General features: G+C 46.7%; 1 protein-coding gene across 1 annotated transcript in view; it reads left to right on the top strand.

Annotated features, from left to right (window-relative positions):
* Positions 1-13957, top strand: part of PLXNA4 (plexin A4) — a 510488-nt gene extending 496531 nt beyond the window's left edge. The window contains exons 31-32 of the mRNA XM_058021923.1: positions 7034-7184; positions 7913-13957. Of these exons, the coding sequence (XP_057877906.1) occupies positions 7034-7184; positions 7913-8008 (247 nt within the window). The 3' untranslated portion in view covers positions 8009-13957. The remainder of the gene's footprint in view (positions 1-7033; positions 7185-7912) is intronic.
* Positions 13958-18252: the final 4295 nt, after the last annotated feature.

The following is an 18252-nucleotide window of genomic DNA, read 5'->3' on the forward strand; positions in this document are numbered from 1 at the left end:
TGTTAACCTGGGTGCAAACAGTGCCTGACACAGCTGGTGCTGCTCCTGATGCCATGATCCCATCTACCTTTTTTCCTTAAAAGTACAGATACTTTTAGGAGAAGGGGGAACAATTTTTAACTAAAAGGGAGAGATTTAAGTGAGATTTTTGGAAGCCATTCTTTACTCAGAGGGTGGGCAGACCCTGGCACAGGTTACCCAGAGCAGCTGTGGCTGTCTCTGGATCTCTGGCAGTGTCCAAGACCCAGTTGGACAGGGCTTGGAGCAACTTGGGACAGGGGAAGGTGTCCCTGCCTATGTCAGGGGATGGAACAGGATGATCTTTAAGGTCCCTTCCAACCCAAACCATTTTTGAATTGGTGATTCATGCAGCAGCTATGATTTGCATCCCATTAGCCTTCAGATGTCAAGGTCTTGGTCTTGTTAGGAAGAGCTTTATGAGCATGTTTGGAGTACACAAAACAGACAGCCTGTACCCATTTGGGATTTCACCCCCCTGGTGTGTCAGCCTGGGGTTTCAGGCCTCTCAAATCACTGGGAAATCTCTACCTGTGCAATGCTTGTCATGTCTGTTGGCCACTTTGCAGCTAACTTTAGAAAGAAAGACAAACTGGACCAGTTTAAAGCAATAAAAAGTTGTATGTGCCTTAACATTGTGAGTTATTGAGGTTTTAAGCAGAAACTCTGAGGGCTTTAAAAAAAGAGAGGTGCAAATCCTGGCTCTACTTTAAAAAAAATGAGTTTTCCGTGCCCCCTCTTTCTCTGCTGGAAAGAAGGCTCAAGAAGTAGCATACCAAAGGTCAAGGCAGGGGGTGTTGTCGGTGGAGATAATAAAAAACAGTGCTGGAAGGGGCCTCGGGAGGTCAACCCGACCATCTCCTGCCTCAGGGCAGGATCAGCTCTGTCTAAAGCCTTCCTGACAGATGCTTGTCTGCCCCCATCTTAAAGGCCTCCAACAACAGAGCCTCTGCTGTCCTCAGGCAATTCATTCCCGTGCTTCCCTGTCCTTCCCATCAGAGTTTTCCCTGCTGGGCAGCCAAAATCTCCCTGGCTGTAATTAAAGCTCAGGCATGGTCGTGGCAGGGGGTACAGCTCATTCCCTGCCTCTCTGGGGCAGCTTTTGGTGTGTCTGAAGATTGCTCACTTGTCTTTCTTCACTTTTCATCTCAAAAGAAAAAAAAAAATAAAATCATCCCAATGTTTTCTCATCACGCCAAGGAGCTGTTTTTACACAGTGAAGAAAAAAAGGCAGGATGAAAATGTGTCCATATGGGGAGGGTGCAGCCCCACTCATCCTCTGCTTTGAGGTGCTGCTGGGTGATCTCCTCTCCCAGAGGAGCTACCTGTGCACCAATTCACAATTCAGCCACCAAGGCAGAGCTGCCCATCAGCCCTGCACTCTTTATTCTGAGGGGACAAGCAGCAGGAAAAGCCAGGAACAGGCAAAATAAAAGCATTGCCCTGTCTAGGGCTTGCACACACAGAATTGTTCCTTTCAACAGCTTGGGTTGGAAGGGACCTTGAAGCTCATCTCATTCCATCCCTGCCATGGGCAGGGACACCTTCCACTGTCCCAGGGAGCTCCAAGCCCCAGCCTGTCACCACCAGAGAAAAGCAAGGCACAATTCTTCCCAAGAATATTTCTGGGATTCACATTCTCTGAACCTCAGAGAAAGGAAAAACGATTCTTATCATTTGCTGTGCAAAAGTAGAATGCAGTATGGAGATGGTTTACCCAAAGTGATGGTGCTTTATTTCCTTGGCCAAGTGTGTAGCCCCACATTTCTCCTCACAGAGAAAAGCAAAGCACGACTTCCCAAGAATATTTCTGGGTTTCACATTCTCTGAACCTCAGAGAAAGGAAAAACAATTCTTATCATTTGCTGTGCCTGTGTTTGTGCCAAAGTGGAATGCAATATGGAGATGGTTTACCCACAGTTATGGTGTTTGGTTTCCTTGGCCTATCAGGGCCAAGTGTGTAGCCCCACGTTTCTCTTCTCAGAGAAAAGCAAGGCACAATTCTTCCCAAGAGTATTTTTATTTGCTGTGCAAAAGTGGAATGCAACCTGGAGATGGGTTACCCACAGTGATGGCGCTTTGGCTCCTTGGCCTATCAGGGCCAGGTGTATGTGTGTGTGAGGACTGTTGGTGACAGTCATGAAGTTCTGTGCAGAGCTGAGTGCTTGGGAGATTCAGTTTAGATGTAATCTAATATAATGCAATATAATATAGACTAATATAGTATAATAAAGTAATTAATTAGCCTTGGGTAAGATGGAGTCCTCCTCGTCATTTCTCCCTGCCATGAGAGTCGTCCTGTTTTGATGCCATCCAGCCTGGTCTTGGACACTTCCAGCGATGGGGCATCCCTGGATTTCCCTGGGCAATCCATTCCAGTGCCTCACCAGCAGCTCAGATGCTCCCCAGGAACTCCAAGTGCCCTTCTGTGTCAGTGCATGTCCTTGCAATGCTCCAGTGCACCCCAAAAACAGAGCTGCTTGTTCCAAAGCTTTCCACCAGCCCTTCCCTGCTGGAAGAGCCCCCCAGATCCCTTTCACACACCTCTCCACCCTTCAGTGGTCTGGATCCAGCCGGCTATTGCATAACCCTAATTATGTTATTGCTGTAATTGCGTCTGCCGTCTGCAGCACATGGATTCGTTACAAGCTTTTCATATGCTAAAATGATTATTAATGAGTGCAGTCCCATCCCAGCGACAAACAACGGTCATGACAAAAAGATCTTTTGGAAGGCAATTAGCTCCATGCTAAGCTGCCTAAACCATGGGCTGTGCTGGGAAATTTCGGGCTGGGGAGGGAGCACTGGCAAACGTGGCTTTTCTCTTCTCTTTTGATGAGTTAATGAGTTACTGAGCGGCAGCAGGCACAGTCATTCTTGTGAAACAGCTCCACTAAGGAGCCTTTCCCTGTCGGTGCCGAGGGAAAGAGCATTTATCCCTGGATAAACAGAGGACAAAATGTATTCCCAGGTCGCTGTGATGGATGCCCAGGTCACTGTTGTGTCGCTTTCCTTGGGAAAACAAAACAAAACAAAACACAAAACAAAAAAAACAAAACACAACCTAGGGAAAGATGAGGTTGGAAGGACCAAGAATAATTATTTTTTCAGCAGAATAGTACCAGCTGTATCCTGGTACATCCCAAATCCTTCTCCATCCTCCAGTGGCAATGAGGGGTCTCTTGGGCTCTCTCTCCATTCAAGGCAGGCTGGGGTGAGTTGTTTTACCCTTTATATCTGTGAGGACACATCCCATGGCCTGGTTATCCTCACATCCTGGAGTACTGGAATGATGGGTTCACCCCAGTTCCTCATCATTTTAATTGCTTATGAAGCCTAATGAACAAATTTCCTGTGGCCACATCAGAGGATGGAGAGCCTTGAGGCAAGAATGGAGGCTGCTCCTGTGAATCCAGGGAAACTCAGACACATAAGGCTCCATCAGAAGATCCTCAATCTGAGGATCCTCTGGAAACAGCTGGGGAAGGATCCAATGGAGATGAGCAAAACTGGAGTACAGCAATAGCAGCAAATCTGCTCAGGATTATAATTTTTAGGAGCAGATTAAACTGCATTTACTGCTTTGCTTTGCTATTTTCTGTCTCATTCAGAGAGAATATGGCTCAGTGTTGTGTTGCCAACCTTCTGCTGGCTGTGGAAGTGTGTCAGAGCCCTGTCCCTGTCTCAGGTGAGACCAGGTGTCCCTCCACAGGTGACAGAGCCCCTCTGTGCCCCTGGCACTGCCTCCCAGCCCAGCTGTGCTGTGGAAGCTGTCAGCTGCAGGGCTGATGGAATCAGCACAGGAAATTCCACTGCACATTCCAGCAGTGGGAATGCAAGGGCCTCTGGGGTTTGGTGACAGCTCCTCAGTGGTTTTTGCATTGGGGGTATGCAAATGGCAGAGAGGCTCTAAGTACCTCTGAGGATCTGGGCTGGAATGGAAGGTAAATAAAGACTCAGCAGGGATGTTGTCATCTCCCTGCTAGGATGCTTTAATACACACATTCATCATTTCTTTAGAGAGCACAGTGATGGCTTCATTAGAGACTCTTCTGCATAAATAAGTCACTGGGCCATGGCAGAATTTGGATGGAAGGATATTGCATCTTCTCACTCAGCTAGATTGAGGCATTGGTACATGTTCGTTTCCACTTCTTTCTCTTTTATTTTTGCCCCAAAACACCTTGGTTGAATGGGAAATGGCTGTTTAGGTGTGAGATGCCAGGGAATTGAGTCTGGAGAAGACTTTGGTGGGTGATGGCCTGTGACCCCAGAACATCCTAGGAGTCTGTCATGGCCAGAGCCCTGAAACTGTGCTTCTTGAAACTCAGATCTGTGCATGCCATCCCTGGCTCCAGGGAACATTTCCTGCTGCTTTTCCTTGTTGGGATGAGTCACAGGAGTGTTGTGCTGCTGGGGAATGATCTCTGCAGGGCTGGAGAGGGGTGGGGAGCTTTCAAACCCTTGTGAGTCACAGACTCAAGGGTCTGTTTGCTACCAGGTGGAAAGGAAACAGGACAAACTTGCAGAAGGAGTTGGTAAGTGTGTCTGTGCTCCAGTTTTTGGGAGCACCCTGTCCCTACACCCACTATCCTGCCACCACTTGGTGACAGCTCAACCAGAGAGAAAAAGGAGGATTTTAACTTCTTGTCAGAGCCAGACTGGCATCTCTGATATCCTCCACCAACCCCATTTATTTTTTGCTGTGATGAGACCCCTTCTCTTCTCATTTCACCCATCAGGAGGGTGCCTATCCAACATTCATGAGGAGCTGCTCCCTTTTCAGGGGTCATAAATCAATGTATTTCACTGCTTTGCAGCCTGTTTTCCCCACAAGTCTGTGAATTGTGCTGGTGGCACATGGATTTTTTTTTTCCAGTGCCAAGGCACACCTTGCTTTTTGACCATTAGATTCCTTGCTTTTTGACCCTAAGATTCCTTGTTTTCTCAGCCATGTTATGCATGCCACCAATTCCTACGTGCAGCACAGATCTGATCTTCTCCAGCAGGTGATGTCAAGACCTGTTTGGGTTTTTCTGCAAGTGGCAAACGTCTAAGAAATATTTATTCCTCCTGCTCAGCATCTTCTCCTGGGGGCAGTTCTGCAGGACAGAGCCTCCTCGGATTTCTAGATGCTCACTTTGCTCACAAACAACTGTCCAGGTCCACCTGGACTTGGATCCCCAGGTCCACCTCAATCCCTGGGGACTGAGGGTCAGGCAGAGTGTAAAGAAAATCAAACCCACACCACTTTTCACTGGAGCACTGGCAATGAGGAATATTTCGACCACAGGACTGAGTTAGCCTCAGATTTCTGGCTGGTCCTAAGCCCAGAAGACAAAATGCCAGGGCTCCAGGGAGAGAGATGTTTCTGTGCCTGCTGGAAGTTGCAGTAAAATTAATGAGGTTTGTACAAGTTTTTATGGTGAAACAGAGTTTAGCTTTGGGAACTGTCAAGCAAGAAGGACCTCTGCCTCCTGAGCCTCCCTCTGCCGAGGATTACATCAGCATCCCACCACCAAAAACAGGTTATCAACAGGGACTGGCTCATTGGGGTAAATCAGGGCACAAAACCAGACTGGGCACAGCTGGAGCCTCCTGGTGTGGAAGGGTTTCCCCCCATGCTCTTGCACTGCTCTGTCTTCACTCCAGCAGCTGCTCATCCTGCTCTGTCACGGAGTATTTTCCCATTCACCCACCTCAAGGATGCTCACCACACAGCATTTCCATGTCCAATTCCTCTGCAGTGGCACACAGCCCCCATCTCAGCAGGTGTCTCCACACTGTTTACAGGACACCTGTCAGCTCTTTTGGCTCCCTGTCCCCTCTGCCTCCTAATTATAAAATTGTGGATTGCTGCAGCTATGGGCTGCTTTTTTTATTTTTTTTTCTCCTTCTTCTTCTTATTTTTTTTTTCCTTCTGCACAAAATGTCAAATTGCAGAAATTAAAAATGTAAATGATGGCGTCTAATTAACCAGTTGACAGCAGAGCACAGCTGCGAGTGACAGTGACTGATTACCTTCTGCAAACCTTGTCCTCCAAGACCTGCCTTACCCAGGGGAGGAAGGACAACCAAAATAGCAACTTCCTTAAAGAGACATCACTCTGCACATGAAGCCTGCTGGGCAGTGGTTCTGGGGGATCCAGAGCCTATGGATAAACCCCCAGTCCTCCTGAGCTCCAGGGGAATGCTGTTGACTCCTAGGAAAAGCAGATTGTTCTAGGAAATGCAGATTTTTTCCCAGTCAGACTGGAGTTGAAGGCTGTTGCCACAAATATCAGGCTAGCTTAAAATATGGGGCAAAAAAAGGAGATGCTGAGCAAGAGAGTTGTTGGGATAGACTGGACTGAGTGTGGAAGGTGGGGGATGTCAGCAATGGGGCAGATGTAGTGGTGAGAATGGTGCAAGAAAAAAATACAAATATTTAGGGTTTTTCTCTATGTGGGAGTGAAATCATGAGTGGGCAGCAAGATCTCTCTGGGAAGAGAGGCAGGGCTAAAAACCCTTGAGTATCTGACAAAGTGATCCAGCTTCAGTCCAGCTCCTATTGACTGGGAGAGTTTACAGGATACTCTTTGGGGCTTCATTCTCAGACTGGGGTGAATAAAAAGACATATGTGGTGCTCAGGATGAGTGCTCAGTCATTTCCACCTTGGCTAAGTCACCTTTCGTGCTGTAAAAGAAGAGCACGAGCAGGTGTTTGAGGAACCAGAAAAACCCAACACTACGTGTGGATTTTTTTTTCCCCTTTTTGTTTGCAGATTTGGGGCTTCATTCTCAGATTGGGGTGAATACAAGACCTATGTGGTGCTCAGGATGAGTGCTCAGTCATTTCCACCTTGGCTAAATCATCCTTTCTTGCTGTAAAAGAAGAGCATGAGCAGGTGTTTCACTCAGGAACCAGAAAAACCCAACACTACATGTGGAGTTTTTTTCTCTGTTTTGCTTGTGGCTTTCACTTCTTGATCTCCTTCTCTTCCCCTCAAGAAACCCCTGTGTTTGTGCCCCTCAGGTACTACTCAGACATCGCCAAGATGCCAGCAATCAGTGACCAGGACATGAATGCTTACCTGGCTGAGCAGTCCCGCATGCACATGAACGAGTTCAACACCATGAGCGCGCTCTCCGAGATCTACTCCTACGTGGGCAAGTACAGCGAGGAGGTGAGAGCTTGGGGACATCTTTGAGGGGCCATGGGAGCGGAGGTGAGAGCCTGGGGACACCTCTGGAGGGCCAGGGGACAGCCCACCCATCCCCTGGTGGGTCACTGGTACCTGTCTGCATCCTGGCTGGGAGGGTGGAGGATTTAAGGAATGAGAGACAAGGCTTGGGGTTTGCAAAGGGAAGGTCTGGGATTTTGGATCCCTGTTTTGTGTCTCTCTCATTCAGTCAGGCTCGGCTGAAGTAGTTGATGGTCAGATGTTAACTCACTGGAGCCCTACATGAGTTCTACATCCACAACGGGCAAAAGTTGCTTAAGGACTGTTCCCAACGTCATTCCAGATACCCCAAACACCCCAAAATGGTCCAACACAGACTTGAAGGTGTCCAGCATGGTTCTTTGTACTGAAGGCCATGTGAGACCCCTTAGGGCATCTCAAGTGGCATGGCCAGGTGATGGATAAAGCTCATAAATAGATAAATAACAGATCTCCAAGATAAAAATCCACTTGATTGGTTACAATCCAAAGGTCTGCATTGAGTCAGATCAAATCCAAACTCCCCACCTAGCTCCTTCCTGGCTGACTGACTTGCCTTGCATGATCTAAGCTAAGCCTGGGACGTGCCTTAGAGCAAGCTCAACCTCCTCTGCTGCTTTAAGATGCTGGACTCAGTCATTTTGGGGTAAAAAACTGAAATCCTTAGCACTTCTTCCTCTCTCCTTTTCCAGATTCTCGGAGCACTTGATCAAGACGACCAGGCTGGGAAACAGAAACTTGCCTACAAACTTGAACAAGTTATAACCCTCATGAGCATAGACAGCTGAGAACTGTCCTGCCAGGGACACCCTGGGAGGGATAAACCAAGTCGTGCCTCACTCAAGATCATCATCTTTACCAAGTGCAAGTTTTGATGGGCTGTAAGCAGAGTCACCCGAACAGCGCTCCTCTCTCTCTCTCTCTCCTCCCCCTCTCTCTTTCTCTCTTTTCCTTCTCTTTCCAAACCTATGGACAAAGCAACAGAGCCCCAGGGGTTAAAAGAAAAGACTGCAGAGGAATCTTGGCTCTGGGGCCACAAAGACATTTGGGTGGAGCTCTCCTTTTCACAGCTTCCCCTCTGCCTTTTGCCCTAGAGAGAAACTACTGAACACACGCGAAAACCCCACCAACCCTCGCCCAGCATCGCATCCTCACTCTGCAGAGGTGAAACTGGGGGGTAACTTCTGTCATGCTGCTTTAACCGCCCTCCGAGGGCTGTAGCCTCTGGAGAGGACATGGAAATGAACTCAGTATTACTCAAGTGTCCCCAAGGGGAAGGCAGCCTGCCTGCAGGGCTCCTGGAGGGCAGAGCCATTGCAATTCTATCCCTCGATAGCCACCCACTGGGAGAGGAGGCTCCCCGAAAAATGCCACAGCTGTGTCCAGAGCAGGGCCACTGTGGCTCATCCTGCCTGTGCAAACAGCTGCTCTCCTGGGGCAGGGAAAGGGTCAAGAGGGGACGAGGAGACCGACGCTGCCCTGCCCATGTGTTTCATATGGTTCTTCTTATTTTCCCAAGAGCCGCGTGTCCCCCTCCGTCTTTCCCGTCGTGTCCTGTTGGTCGTAGCACTGCAGCATAAACGCTCTCTCTGCTGGGTGGCATCCTGTCTGTGGTGGTGGTCCTGCTCCTCCTGGCCATGGAGAGCACAGCATCATGCCCCTTGTTCCCACCTTGCCTTGGAAAGCAGGAGCCACAGGCCTCGGGTTGTTCCAGGCAAGGAGCTCAGCCTCAAAAGAAGAACCAGAAGGATTTTTTGTTTTGTTTTGTTTTTTTAAGCTGTTCTTTCCATTTTGTTTCCTCAACTGGAACACAGCTGTTGTTTTCCCACAGTGGAATATCAGAGGGTTACTGAAATGCTTGCTGTGAAGTGAGGTGGTGCACGAGGCTGATGGTGAAGCCTTCCTTCCAAGCCGCTCCTAAGAGGAAATGTCACCACACACTTTGGAAGGAGATCTTGGAGGAAATCCAAATGAAACACTGCAAAAAAATTCTTCTACCTAGATCCCCCCAGCTGAACTGCCTGTCTCCTGGAGGTCCCTGAACTGCTGTGAGCCCATCTGCCTTTTGGTGCCAACTCCTGGCCTTTCCTCTCCTCCATTTCTGGAACCAACAGGCCTTGCTGAAGGCACAGTTGCTGCCTAGGAAGGATTTTATCTCTCTTTGCACTTCTTATCCCTTCAGGGATCGCTGTCACCATGGGACAATTGTGGGGGATCACCCTGTCCCTGTGCCATCCTCTGCTCAGCTTCTCCAGAACATCTCGACTTGTTTCATGGCCAACCAAAGGGGAGTGAGCTCCTGCATCTCTTTTTGCCTTCAGCTGTTCCATCCACACGGCTGCCAGCCCAGATAACACCATGACCAGAGACCCTCGGGGTGTGGAGAACCTTCCTTGTTCACCAGGGAGGCATGAGCTGGGTCAACATTCATCTCCCCAGCCATGAGCAGAGCTCCCTGGTAGATGGAGGAGCGGCTGGAGGATCAGCCCACGTCCACCTCACCCCGTCCTTGGAGCAACAGCCTGGATCTGCTTTGCACCTGGAGGGAGGAAGGGGTGCAGGGTGTGTAAAGTGATTACAGAGCGAGTTTGTTTGGGTTCATGCCTGTCTCTTGCCGTCGAACCAGAACCTTTTGGGAGTGACAGACCCCGGGTGTGCGTGAGGGGTGGTGTGGTGCAAGCAGGAGCCAGGCGGCGGGAGGGTTTCCTTCAGCCAGGCAGATACACACGTAGGCGAGTCCAAAACCACTCAGTCCAACACTGGACGTGTCTGTGGGGAGAAAAATCACCAGATTCACGTTGAAACAGCAAACTTAGGGACACGTCTTGGTTTTAAACCCCCCAGACATTTCTCTCTTGATTGCAATTCCAATTATTTTGTGCGTGTGTATCTGTGTGCGCGTGTGCGTTTCCTTCCTCTTTTATTTTTGGTTCTGCTTGCTTTCTGTGGGATTGCTGAGCTGATGGACTCATCATGCACCTTATGGACGTCTCAGCAGTTTTAAGAGGCCTGTGCATTGGGGATGGTTTGGGTTTGGTTGGTTCTGCCATGGTTTTGTTGATCCATTTTAGTAATGTCGGCGCATGTTCCAGATCCATTGATTAATGGCTGTGAAAGTGGGAAGTCCCACCAGAGCCAGTGGTAAGAAAATGACAACAAACAACACACAAACACAGTATTTTTTATAAGTACGTAAATTTAAAAAAAAGAAAAAGAAAAAAAAAAAAAAAGGGGAAAAATTAAAAAAAAAAAAAAGGAAGAAACCAAAGGTTTTGACAAACAAAGTGCCACAACAGATAAATATGGACCCTATTGTCATGCCTTGTACTCACAGCTGGATGGTAGGAGTCTAAGGACAAAGAGCTGGCTTGGAGGGAAGTGGTTATGAGTGATGGGCGATCCTGCCTGGACATGCGCACATGAGAGGAAGAAGAAGCTGTTTAACAAAAAAAAACCAACAAAAAAAAAAAAAAAAAGTATCAAAATGAACTGGTGTGATCCTGTACTGTTACTGAAGTCAGAGGAACACCACAGGGGAAATCTGAGACTCACCCTGTTTCTTTTCGATGTTTTCAGGGCTGTGTTTTTGGTTTGTTATGGTTGTTTTCCATGGTTGTTATTTTATTTCTTCTTGCTGGTACGGAGTTTTTCATCTGTATATTATATATATATATTTTTCGAGGAAAAACTTGAACACCTCAGAGACACTGAGAATGAAACACTTAGGGGAAATGGGAAGTACCAGGAGATTGGTGTCTTAACCCTTTCCAAACTTCCCATTTAGGCATTTCTGCTTTTCCCCCACCCTCTTCTTTCCCCCCATGCCCAGGATTTGAAAGAAAATCTGCGTTTTGCTTCTCTTTCATCTCCTCTTTATTTCTTTGTCTTTCTGTTTCTCTTTAGTTTGGTGTTTGAGCTGGATTTGCTTTTTTGCTTGGAAAATGTGCCAGAATTGTGATGTAAATGCGTGGGCTTCCTCCCCTGTCCCCTTCAGTGCCCTTCCCATTTCCAACCAGTGTCCCAGAATCCCCCAGTCTATGAGAAGTCTTGGCATCTTTCTTCCCAGCCTCACCTGTTGAGCTAACTATTTTTTAAGTGCATGTAAAATACAACTAAAAACAAAGACACAAGCAGAAGAATGAGCCCTACTACAACACGGATGCTTTATTTTCCTTTTATTTCTTTTCCCCCACCTCCCTCTCAAAACTTGACCAAAAATTCCTGATAAATAAGTAGTGTCCCACACTGTTTTTCAAGCCCCATGGAGAGAACTGGACCCAAAGTTCCTAAAAGCCCATGGACAGGCTCCTAATATCCAGAATATTCCAGATGATAGGCTGATATTTATGGGCATTTCTCAAACACTTCAATCAAATAATTAATGCTGGCACCTGCAGCACCATCAGAAACAGGGGAAAGGGAACTCACGAAGACTCTCTGAAGTTCTATGGAGAGAGTCAAGATTCTTTCTTCACTGCAGGGTTTACAGCACAGGAGAACAATCGAGGAGAAATTCAGCCACCTTCCTCTGCTAGCACAGAATCATAGAATGATTTAGGCTGGAAAAGACCTCTAAGATCACAGAGTTTGAATGTAATATCGTTCCCCAGTCCTTCTCTTCCCACTCTTTATCCTATCCTGAACATATCCAAAGGTTTGGTCCCACCCAGCACACATCAGCCTTGCTCCATTAGAGAAGAGGGCTATTCCAATTTTCATCCCTGTAGCTGTACCACTGCAGTTGTCTTATCTTGCATCTTTGACACTGAAGACCATAAAATTTATTGGGTCATAAAGAAGATTTACCAGAATTTCATTTGGTAATTGCTTAGATTTAAAAGTGATTATCAAATTTTCCCAATCTTCTGCATTCACCCACATGAAAATGTTTGCCATGAAGGGAATGAGACCAAGCAAATCAGATAATTGTAATTATTTTTAATGGTGCTGTTGAAAACCAATAGATAAACTTTGAGGGGTCCAGTCAGTGATCAGCATTCCTGTGGAGTCCCCTCTGAATTTCCTGGAGTCTGGGACGCCTGTGAGGTAAAAACCCAAACACACAACAGCCAATATCAGAAGGAAAATTTTTCGGAACTAAGTCAAAACATGAAATGTAGATTTGTCCTTCTCCAAGGCTTTAACAAAGTGCTTTGGGAAGAGACACTGCTATTTGGGGACTCTTCCAAAAGAGGAGAAAAGAAAATATAAGTAGTGAGAGTTGTCCTTCAGGGCAGGTGGAGGTTTTGGGATGTCCTAACTCTTGCCATCCAAACTTGGTGTGCTGTGTGGCAGGAAATTGGTGAAACACATGAGCCTCAACATCGTGGTGTGAACCTCAACCTCCTGCCCATTCCCAGCCTGAATTTTCCTGCTTTGCGCCTGGTGCAGCTCCCATTTCAGGGTAGTGCTTGGTCCATTAAATCCTGCAGTTTTCCCTCACCTGTGTGACTGTGCAATGCCCCTTTCCCAAAAAACAAATATCTTGCTGTCTTACTGGGAGCAATGGCTTTGTGCAGAATGCTTTGAAAATAGAGCTTGTCAACCGTGTTTTATTTGGGGTGGCCCAGTTCTCTACACTTGGAGAAGCATCCAAGGGGACACAGGCTTACAGCCAAAAAAAAAAGAAATTTGTAGAAAGATGTCAAAAAAAAGTTGAAAAAAAACCAAACAGGATTTACACTTGGAGAAATAAATAAACCACCAAAAACCCCACAGAAGTTACAAAGCTGCTTAGTCTAATCAACCTGTCACGTGTTTGATTTCTGTTGTCGTCGTTGTTTGTTCATTGTTTGGTTGGTTTGGTTTTTTGTTGTGTTGTTTTTGGGTTTATTTTTTTTTAATCTTCTGTTCCAAAAACTGAGAGTTTACCTCAAGAAATTCTTTCTGCTTGGAAACAGATCACCTCAAAGACGCTCGCAGCAGAGAGCAGTGTGCAGGGAAGCTCAGTAAAGCAAACTTGGGTGTGGAAAACAAGAGGGAAAACCAGGACATTCAGGCTCTTCTCAGCATTCCCTTCTTTTACTGGTGTGGTCTGGCATTCCCCAGTGGAGAAGCTGCTGTTCACTTTCACACAGAACTGAGGCACAAGAGCCAGATGGAGAAATCAAGGCACATGTCCAAGCTTGAAGTCCTTTCTGGAGTATCTTAAGAGAAACTTGGTGTTATTTAAACTTTCTATGCTGCTCTTTCTCCATTCCCTGGAGAAATTCCGCTTTCCAGCCCAGGCTGGGGTAAGGAAGCAGAGAGATTAGGTGCTAGCTAAATGCTCCCAGTGTTTTCCCCAAGGATTAGAGAGGCAACTGGATTATTTGAGGTCACAAGAGAGGCCCTTCCTTGTGTCTGACCCCGTGTCTTGGACATACACGTGAGCCCAGAAGTCTCATTCTCTGTTTTGCTAAAGCTTCCAACTCAAAATCAATGGAAAGACATTTCCTTTCACCACAGTGTTACTAACAGCCTCAAAGAGATGTCAAGACAGCATTAGAAAGGAGGTTGGGATCCTTTTTCTTAGGTTGTTGTTGTTGTTAGTTTGATTTTCTTTTGAACTGATCCTAGTTAAAAAAAGAAAGAAATAAAATCTATACTATTTAAATTGGAATCCCGTTGTTACTTGGTAAAGGCAAAGCTTCTGTACCTTTGTTATAATTAATTGTATACCTGTGTATGTAAATATAAGGCATTCCTATTTTGCAGTCCAGAACAAAAAAGAAAAAAAAAAAAAACAACTATTTGTAATATAGAATAAAGTTTATTAAAAAAAAAATAAAGAAATAAAAATGCCCCAGGCTTTGATTGCTGCTTTCTGTGTCAAATGGAGCCAGAGGGAGGGAACTGAAGTCAAGGAAAAGTTAGAAAAAGACCTTAAAGATCATTGAGTCCAGCTGTTAACCCAGCACTGCCACATCCAGCACTAAACCATGTCCCCATATCCACATTTTGGAAACAAACTTCCCTTCCCTTCCCTTCCCTTCCCTTCCCTTCCCTTCCCTTCCCTTCCCTTCCCTTCCCTTCCCTTCCCTTCCCTTCCCTTCCCTTCCCTTCCCTTCCCTTCCCTTCCCTTCCCTTCCCTTCCCTTCCCTTCCCTTCCCTTCCCTTCCCTTCCCTTCCCTTCCCTTCCCTTCCCTTCCCTTCCCTTCCCTTCCCTTCCCTTCCCTTCCCTTCCCTTCCCTTTGTTGCCATTTTTCCTTCCCCCATCACACAAAAAGACATTTATTGGATCATTTGATTTTTTTCCTTGCAGAGGTGGAATCCAGACAGGTTATATCTTTCCAAAAGCTTTAGAGGTGTCATCAGCTCTATTAAAAAATGAAAATAAACAAAAAAATATTGTCAAGCTGACTAATTCGGGGATGCCACTAAAGGAACCACATACAAGGTTGGCGGAAAGCAAACAGCTTTCCACAGTCTCAGCTCCATGGAGACCACAAAAAGGAAGCAAGAGGGTGGATTTCAGAGAGGGAAGGGAGTTGAATGAAGCCCTGACAGCTTCAGGCTGGTTCTGCTCAGCAATCTCTGGGCACCTATAGAAGAGCAGCACATGGACACCTGTAACTGACCACATCCAGCCATGGAAACGAGACATCTCTGTCCTGCTGCTCCTTGGGACACAGAGGAAAAGGCCTGGGGCTCAAATAATGTAAATTCTTTTGCTTCTTTTCTCTGCCAAGGTCGGGATTAAATGTGTGAGATGCTATTTCTTGTTGGGACTCAGATGTTTATTAGTTCTTATCTATGTTACAGTCTCACAAACTGTGAGTTCTACAGTACTTTAATAAGCTACAAAATGGAGCCCCATCTCTCTCTCTACAAGGTCTTTTAAGGATAAACTGTCCAATTAAGAAATGACACCTAAATTATTTTCACTTTTAACCCAATAACCAACCACCCATGCCCTGCAATGGGGACTTTTTTATCCAACGACACAAAACCACCCAAACCCATGGAGAAGATGGTGAAGAAGGAGGACCAGCCCAAAACCCAAAACCTCCATCTTGCTTTATATATCTATTACTGTGTTCTAAACCCTTAAACTCTGAGTTTCCCACCCTGTGATATCACACACTCCTGTTCAAACTGCACACCCACAATCCCAGGGCTGTCAGTGAATTTTTGAAGCCTTCTCCATGGCCTGAGGTCATGCACTGTTCTCTTGGGGGTCAGCCCCAGCTCAGCCAGTCCCAGCAGTGTCACCCCCACGAGCATCCCCCACCAGACCCCTCAGGCCAGCAGAGTGACTTGTGGGAATTGATGCTAAAAACTTCTGTGTGCAAAGAAGAGCTTCAGGTTTTGGATCTTCTGAATTATCACTGGGTTGAGGGTAAAACACAAAACCACCTCAAAATAAAGAATTACAAAGTGTTTTGTTTTCCAGGGCATTGTTTAAACCTAAAATATCTCACTAAAAGCTTCCTTTCAGACAAAGTGGTTGTATTTACACTTCCACCAGAGTAGTTTTAGGCTGTGTCTCCATCAGAAACTGCATAACAAGAGAGAGAATGTCCCTGTAGAAATAACAGCTTCCATGTCAGTAAGACCAGACAGGAGAAGGAGAAGGAAAAGGAGAAGGAAAAGGAAAAGGAAAAGGAAAAGGAAAAGGAAAAGGAAAAGGAAAAGGAAAAGGAAAAGGAAAAGGAAAAGGAAAAGGAGAAGGAGAAGGAGAAGGAGAAGGAAAAGGAAAAGGAAAAGGGGAATCTGAAGCACAAAGAGGTGAAATGGATTGCCTGGAATCTCAGAAGCAAAGCTCTCTGCAGCCCAATACCAACCCCAAGCCACCCAGTCACTGTTTTTGTGTCTGGCCACAGCTTTGGGGGAATCCATAGGGCAGGGCATGGTTGGCACCAATATTGTGACCCTGCTGATAAATCCTGGACCAGTTTCCTCTTGTCTCTCATGCCAAGACAGGGAAAAAAACAAAACACCAACTATTCCCACAAAAACACCCTTCCAAATATTAAATGGAGCTGCAATTACTGAGCACAGCCAAGCAAACAGACTCCAGGCCTGTGGGAACTCCCTGTTGTCAGCTGGAAAATGTTTGTTTTTGGGGGGGATTACATGTGTGGGCTTCCTGCTGCTCAGCAGAGAATTTCCCTGTGGATTTAATGAAAGAATAGGAGGAAGGAGGAAAGGCTCTGACATGGATCTGTCTGCAGCAGGACAGGGCATCATTCTGATGCTTGGCTGTGGTCACATTTGTGTGACAGAGACTGGAGGCAACAGCCTCTTCTCCCAGTTCCAGCCTCTGCAATGGCTCTGTCCAGCTCCCAGATGAGCTAAGTTGGATACTCTAGGCCAAGCAGGTGTTTACAAAGGAGGCAGGAGCCACCTTCCCATCATTAAAGTTGGAACAGCACTCTAAGATCACCAAATTCAATTGTTAACCCAGCACTGCCAAGCCACATCTAAGTCCCCAAGTGCCACATCCTTTCCCCAAAGTTTCTCTGTCGCAAACATCTTTTATGAAAAATCCTTTCCTTAGCATTTTTCCTCCTGAGAAGCTGAGAGGCCTCAGGAACAAAATGTAAACAATGATTATCTGCTGCTGTGAAATGCAACAGGTGCATCTGGGATTGGTTTCATGGGGTTTTTTCTAATTAATGGCCAATCACAGTCAGCTGGCTAGGACAGAGAGCCGAGCCACAAACCTTTGTTATCATTCCTTCCTATTCTATTCTTAGCCAGCCTTCTGATGAAACGTTTTTCTCTATTCTTTTAGTATAGTTTTAATGTAATATATATAATAAAATAATAAATCAGCCTTCTGAAGCATGGAGTCAGATCCTCGTCTCTTCCCTCATCCAAGAACCCCTGTGAACACTGTCACTCTCTGTCCATGCTGGATTCTCCCTCCCACGAGCAACAGAAAAGAGGCATTTTCAAAGCTTTCAAGGCTTTTCTGCTTTTATGGTCCATGAGAAATCAGGGCCATTTCCTGCACCTCAGTCCTTGCCTTCTTCCAGCTCCTCCAGTGAGGAAATGGTGACCATTTGCTTCAGGTCTGTGACATCCCTGGAGTAAATAACATCCTCCAAGTGTCCCACAGAAACCTGGCAGGGGAAAGGGCCTTGCAAAGCTCAGAGATGATCTTTATCTCCCAGGTAAAAGCTGGGAGCTCCTCTGCAGCTCAGCTTCCCAAAGCAATCCCAGATGTCAGCTGAGAGAGACCGTTTCCAGCACCCTGGGGAGGATTCCATTTGCCTTTATGATTTCCTGTTTCCTGCTTTCTGCCTCTTCCCATGCTCAGTTGCCTGGATTGCATTAAGACGTTCCTCTCACCATTCCCCATCCTGCTTCAGCAGAGAATGACTCCAGCATCAGCTCTCTCTGGATATCACTTGTCCAAGGCGTCCCTTCCCTGTGTTCAGCCCCAGGCGCACCTCACCAAGGTGGTGACAGGGGTAGGGACCCTAAATCTGAATCCTTTGCCATGCAGAGACCTGCCAGCTCTAGTGCCAAGGTGTTCCAGCTTATTGAGCAGCAAGAAAATGATCCTGGGGTCAATGAGGCTTTATTCATAAAACCACAGAATGGTTTGGGTTGGAAGGAAGCTCAAAGATGATCCAGTTCCATCCCCCTGGAATGGGCAAGGACACTTCCCACTAGGTCAGGTTGATCAGAGCAGGATCTCTGCAGAATCACCGCTTCTGATGAGGAGTTTTCCGAGTGGGTGTTTCCTCCTGGGGGGCTTGTCCTGTCTCTCTGTGCAGCCACCAGTGAAAACTGAGCCCTTCCAGGATCCAATTAATCTCATTACAGCCCTGCTGGTTGACAGAGGGAAATGCTGTTTCCTCTGGCCGGCTCCAGGGAGGAGCTCACCCAGCTGCACTGTGCCTTTCCAAAGCCAGGTGGGATGAATCCCAGCAGTGGCTCTCCCTTGAGCTTTTTCCTGTAATGGTTTTAGGAAGAAACTCTCTTTTTCTCTGCACAGCAGAGCCCTGAACTTCTCTGCCATGTGCTATGTGTTCCCACAATGAAACAAGCATTTGGGAGGAAAGCAGGAATCAATTTGGTATTTGGTCTTTTGCCTTCA

This window comes from Melospiza georgiana, chromosome 4, assembly GCF_028018845.1.
Source record: "Melospiza georgiana isolate bMelGeo1 chromosome 4, bMelGeo1.pri, whole genome shotgun sequence".
NCBI classification, from domain to species: Eukaryota; Metazoa; Chordata; class Aves; order Passeriformes; family Passerellidae; genus Melospiza; species Melospiza georgiana.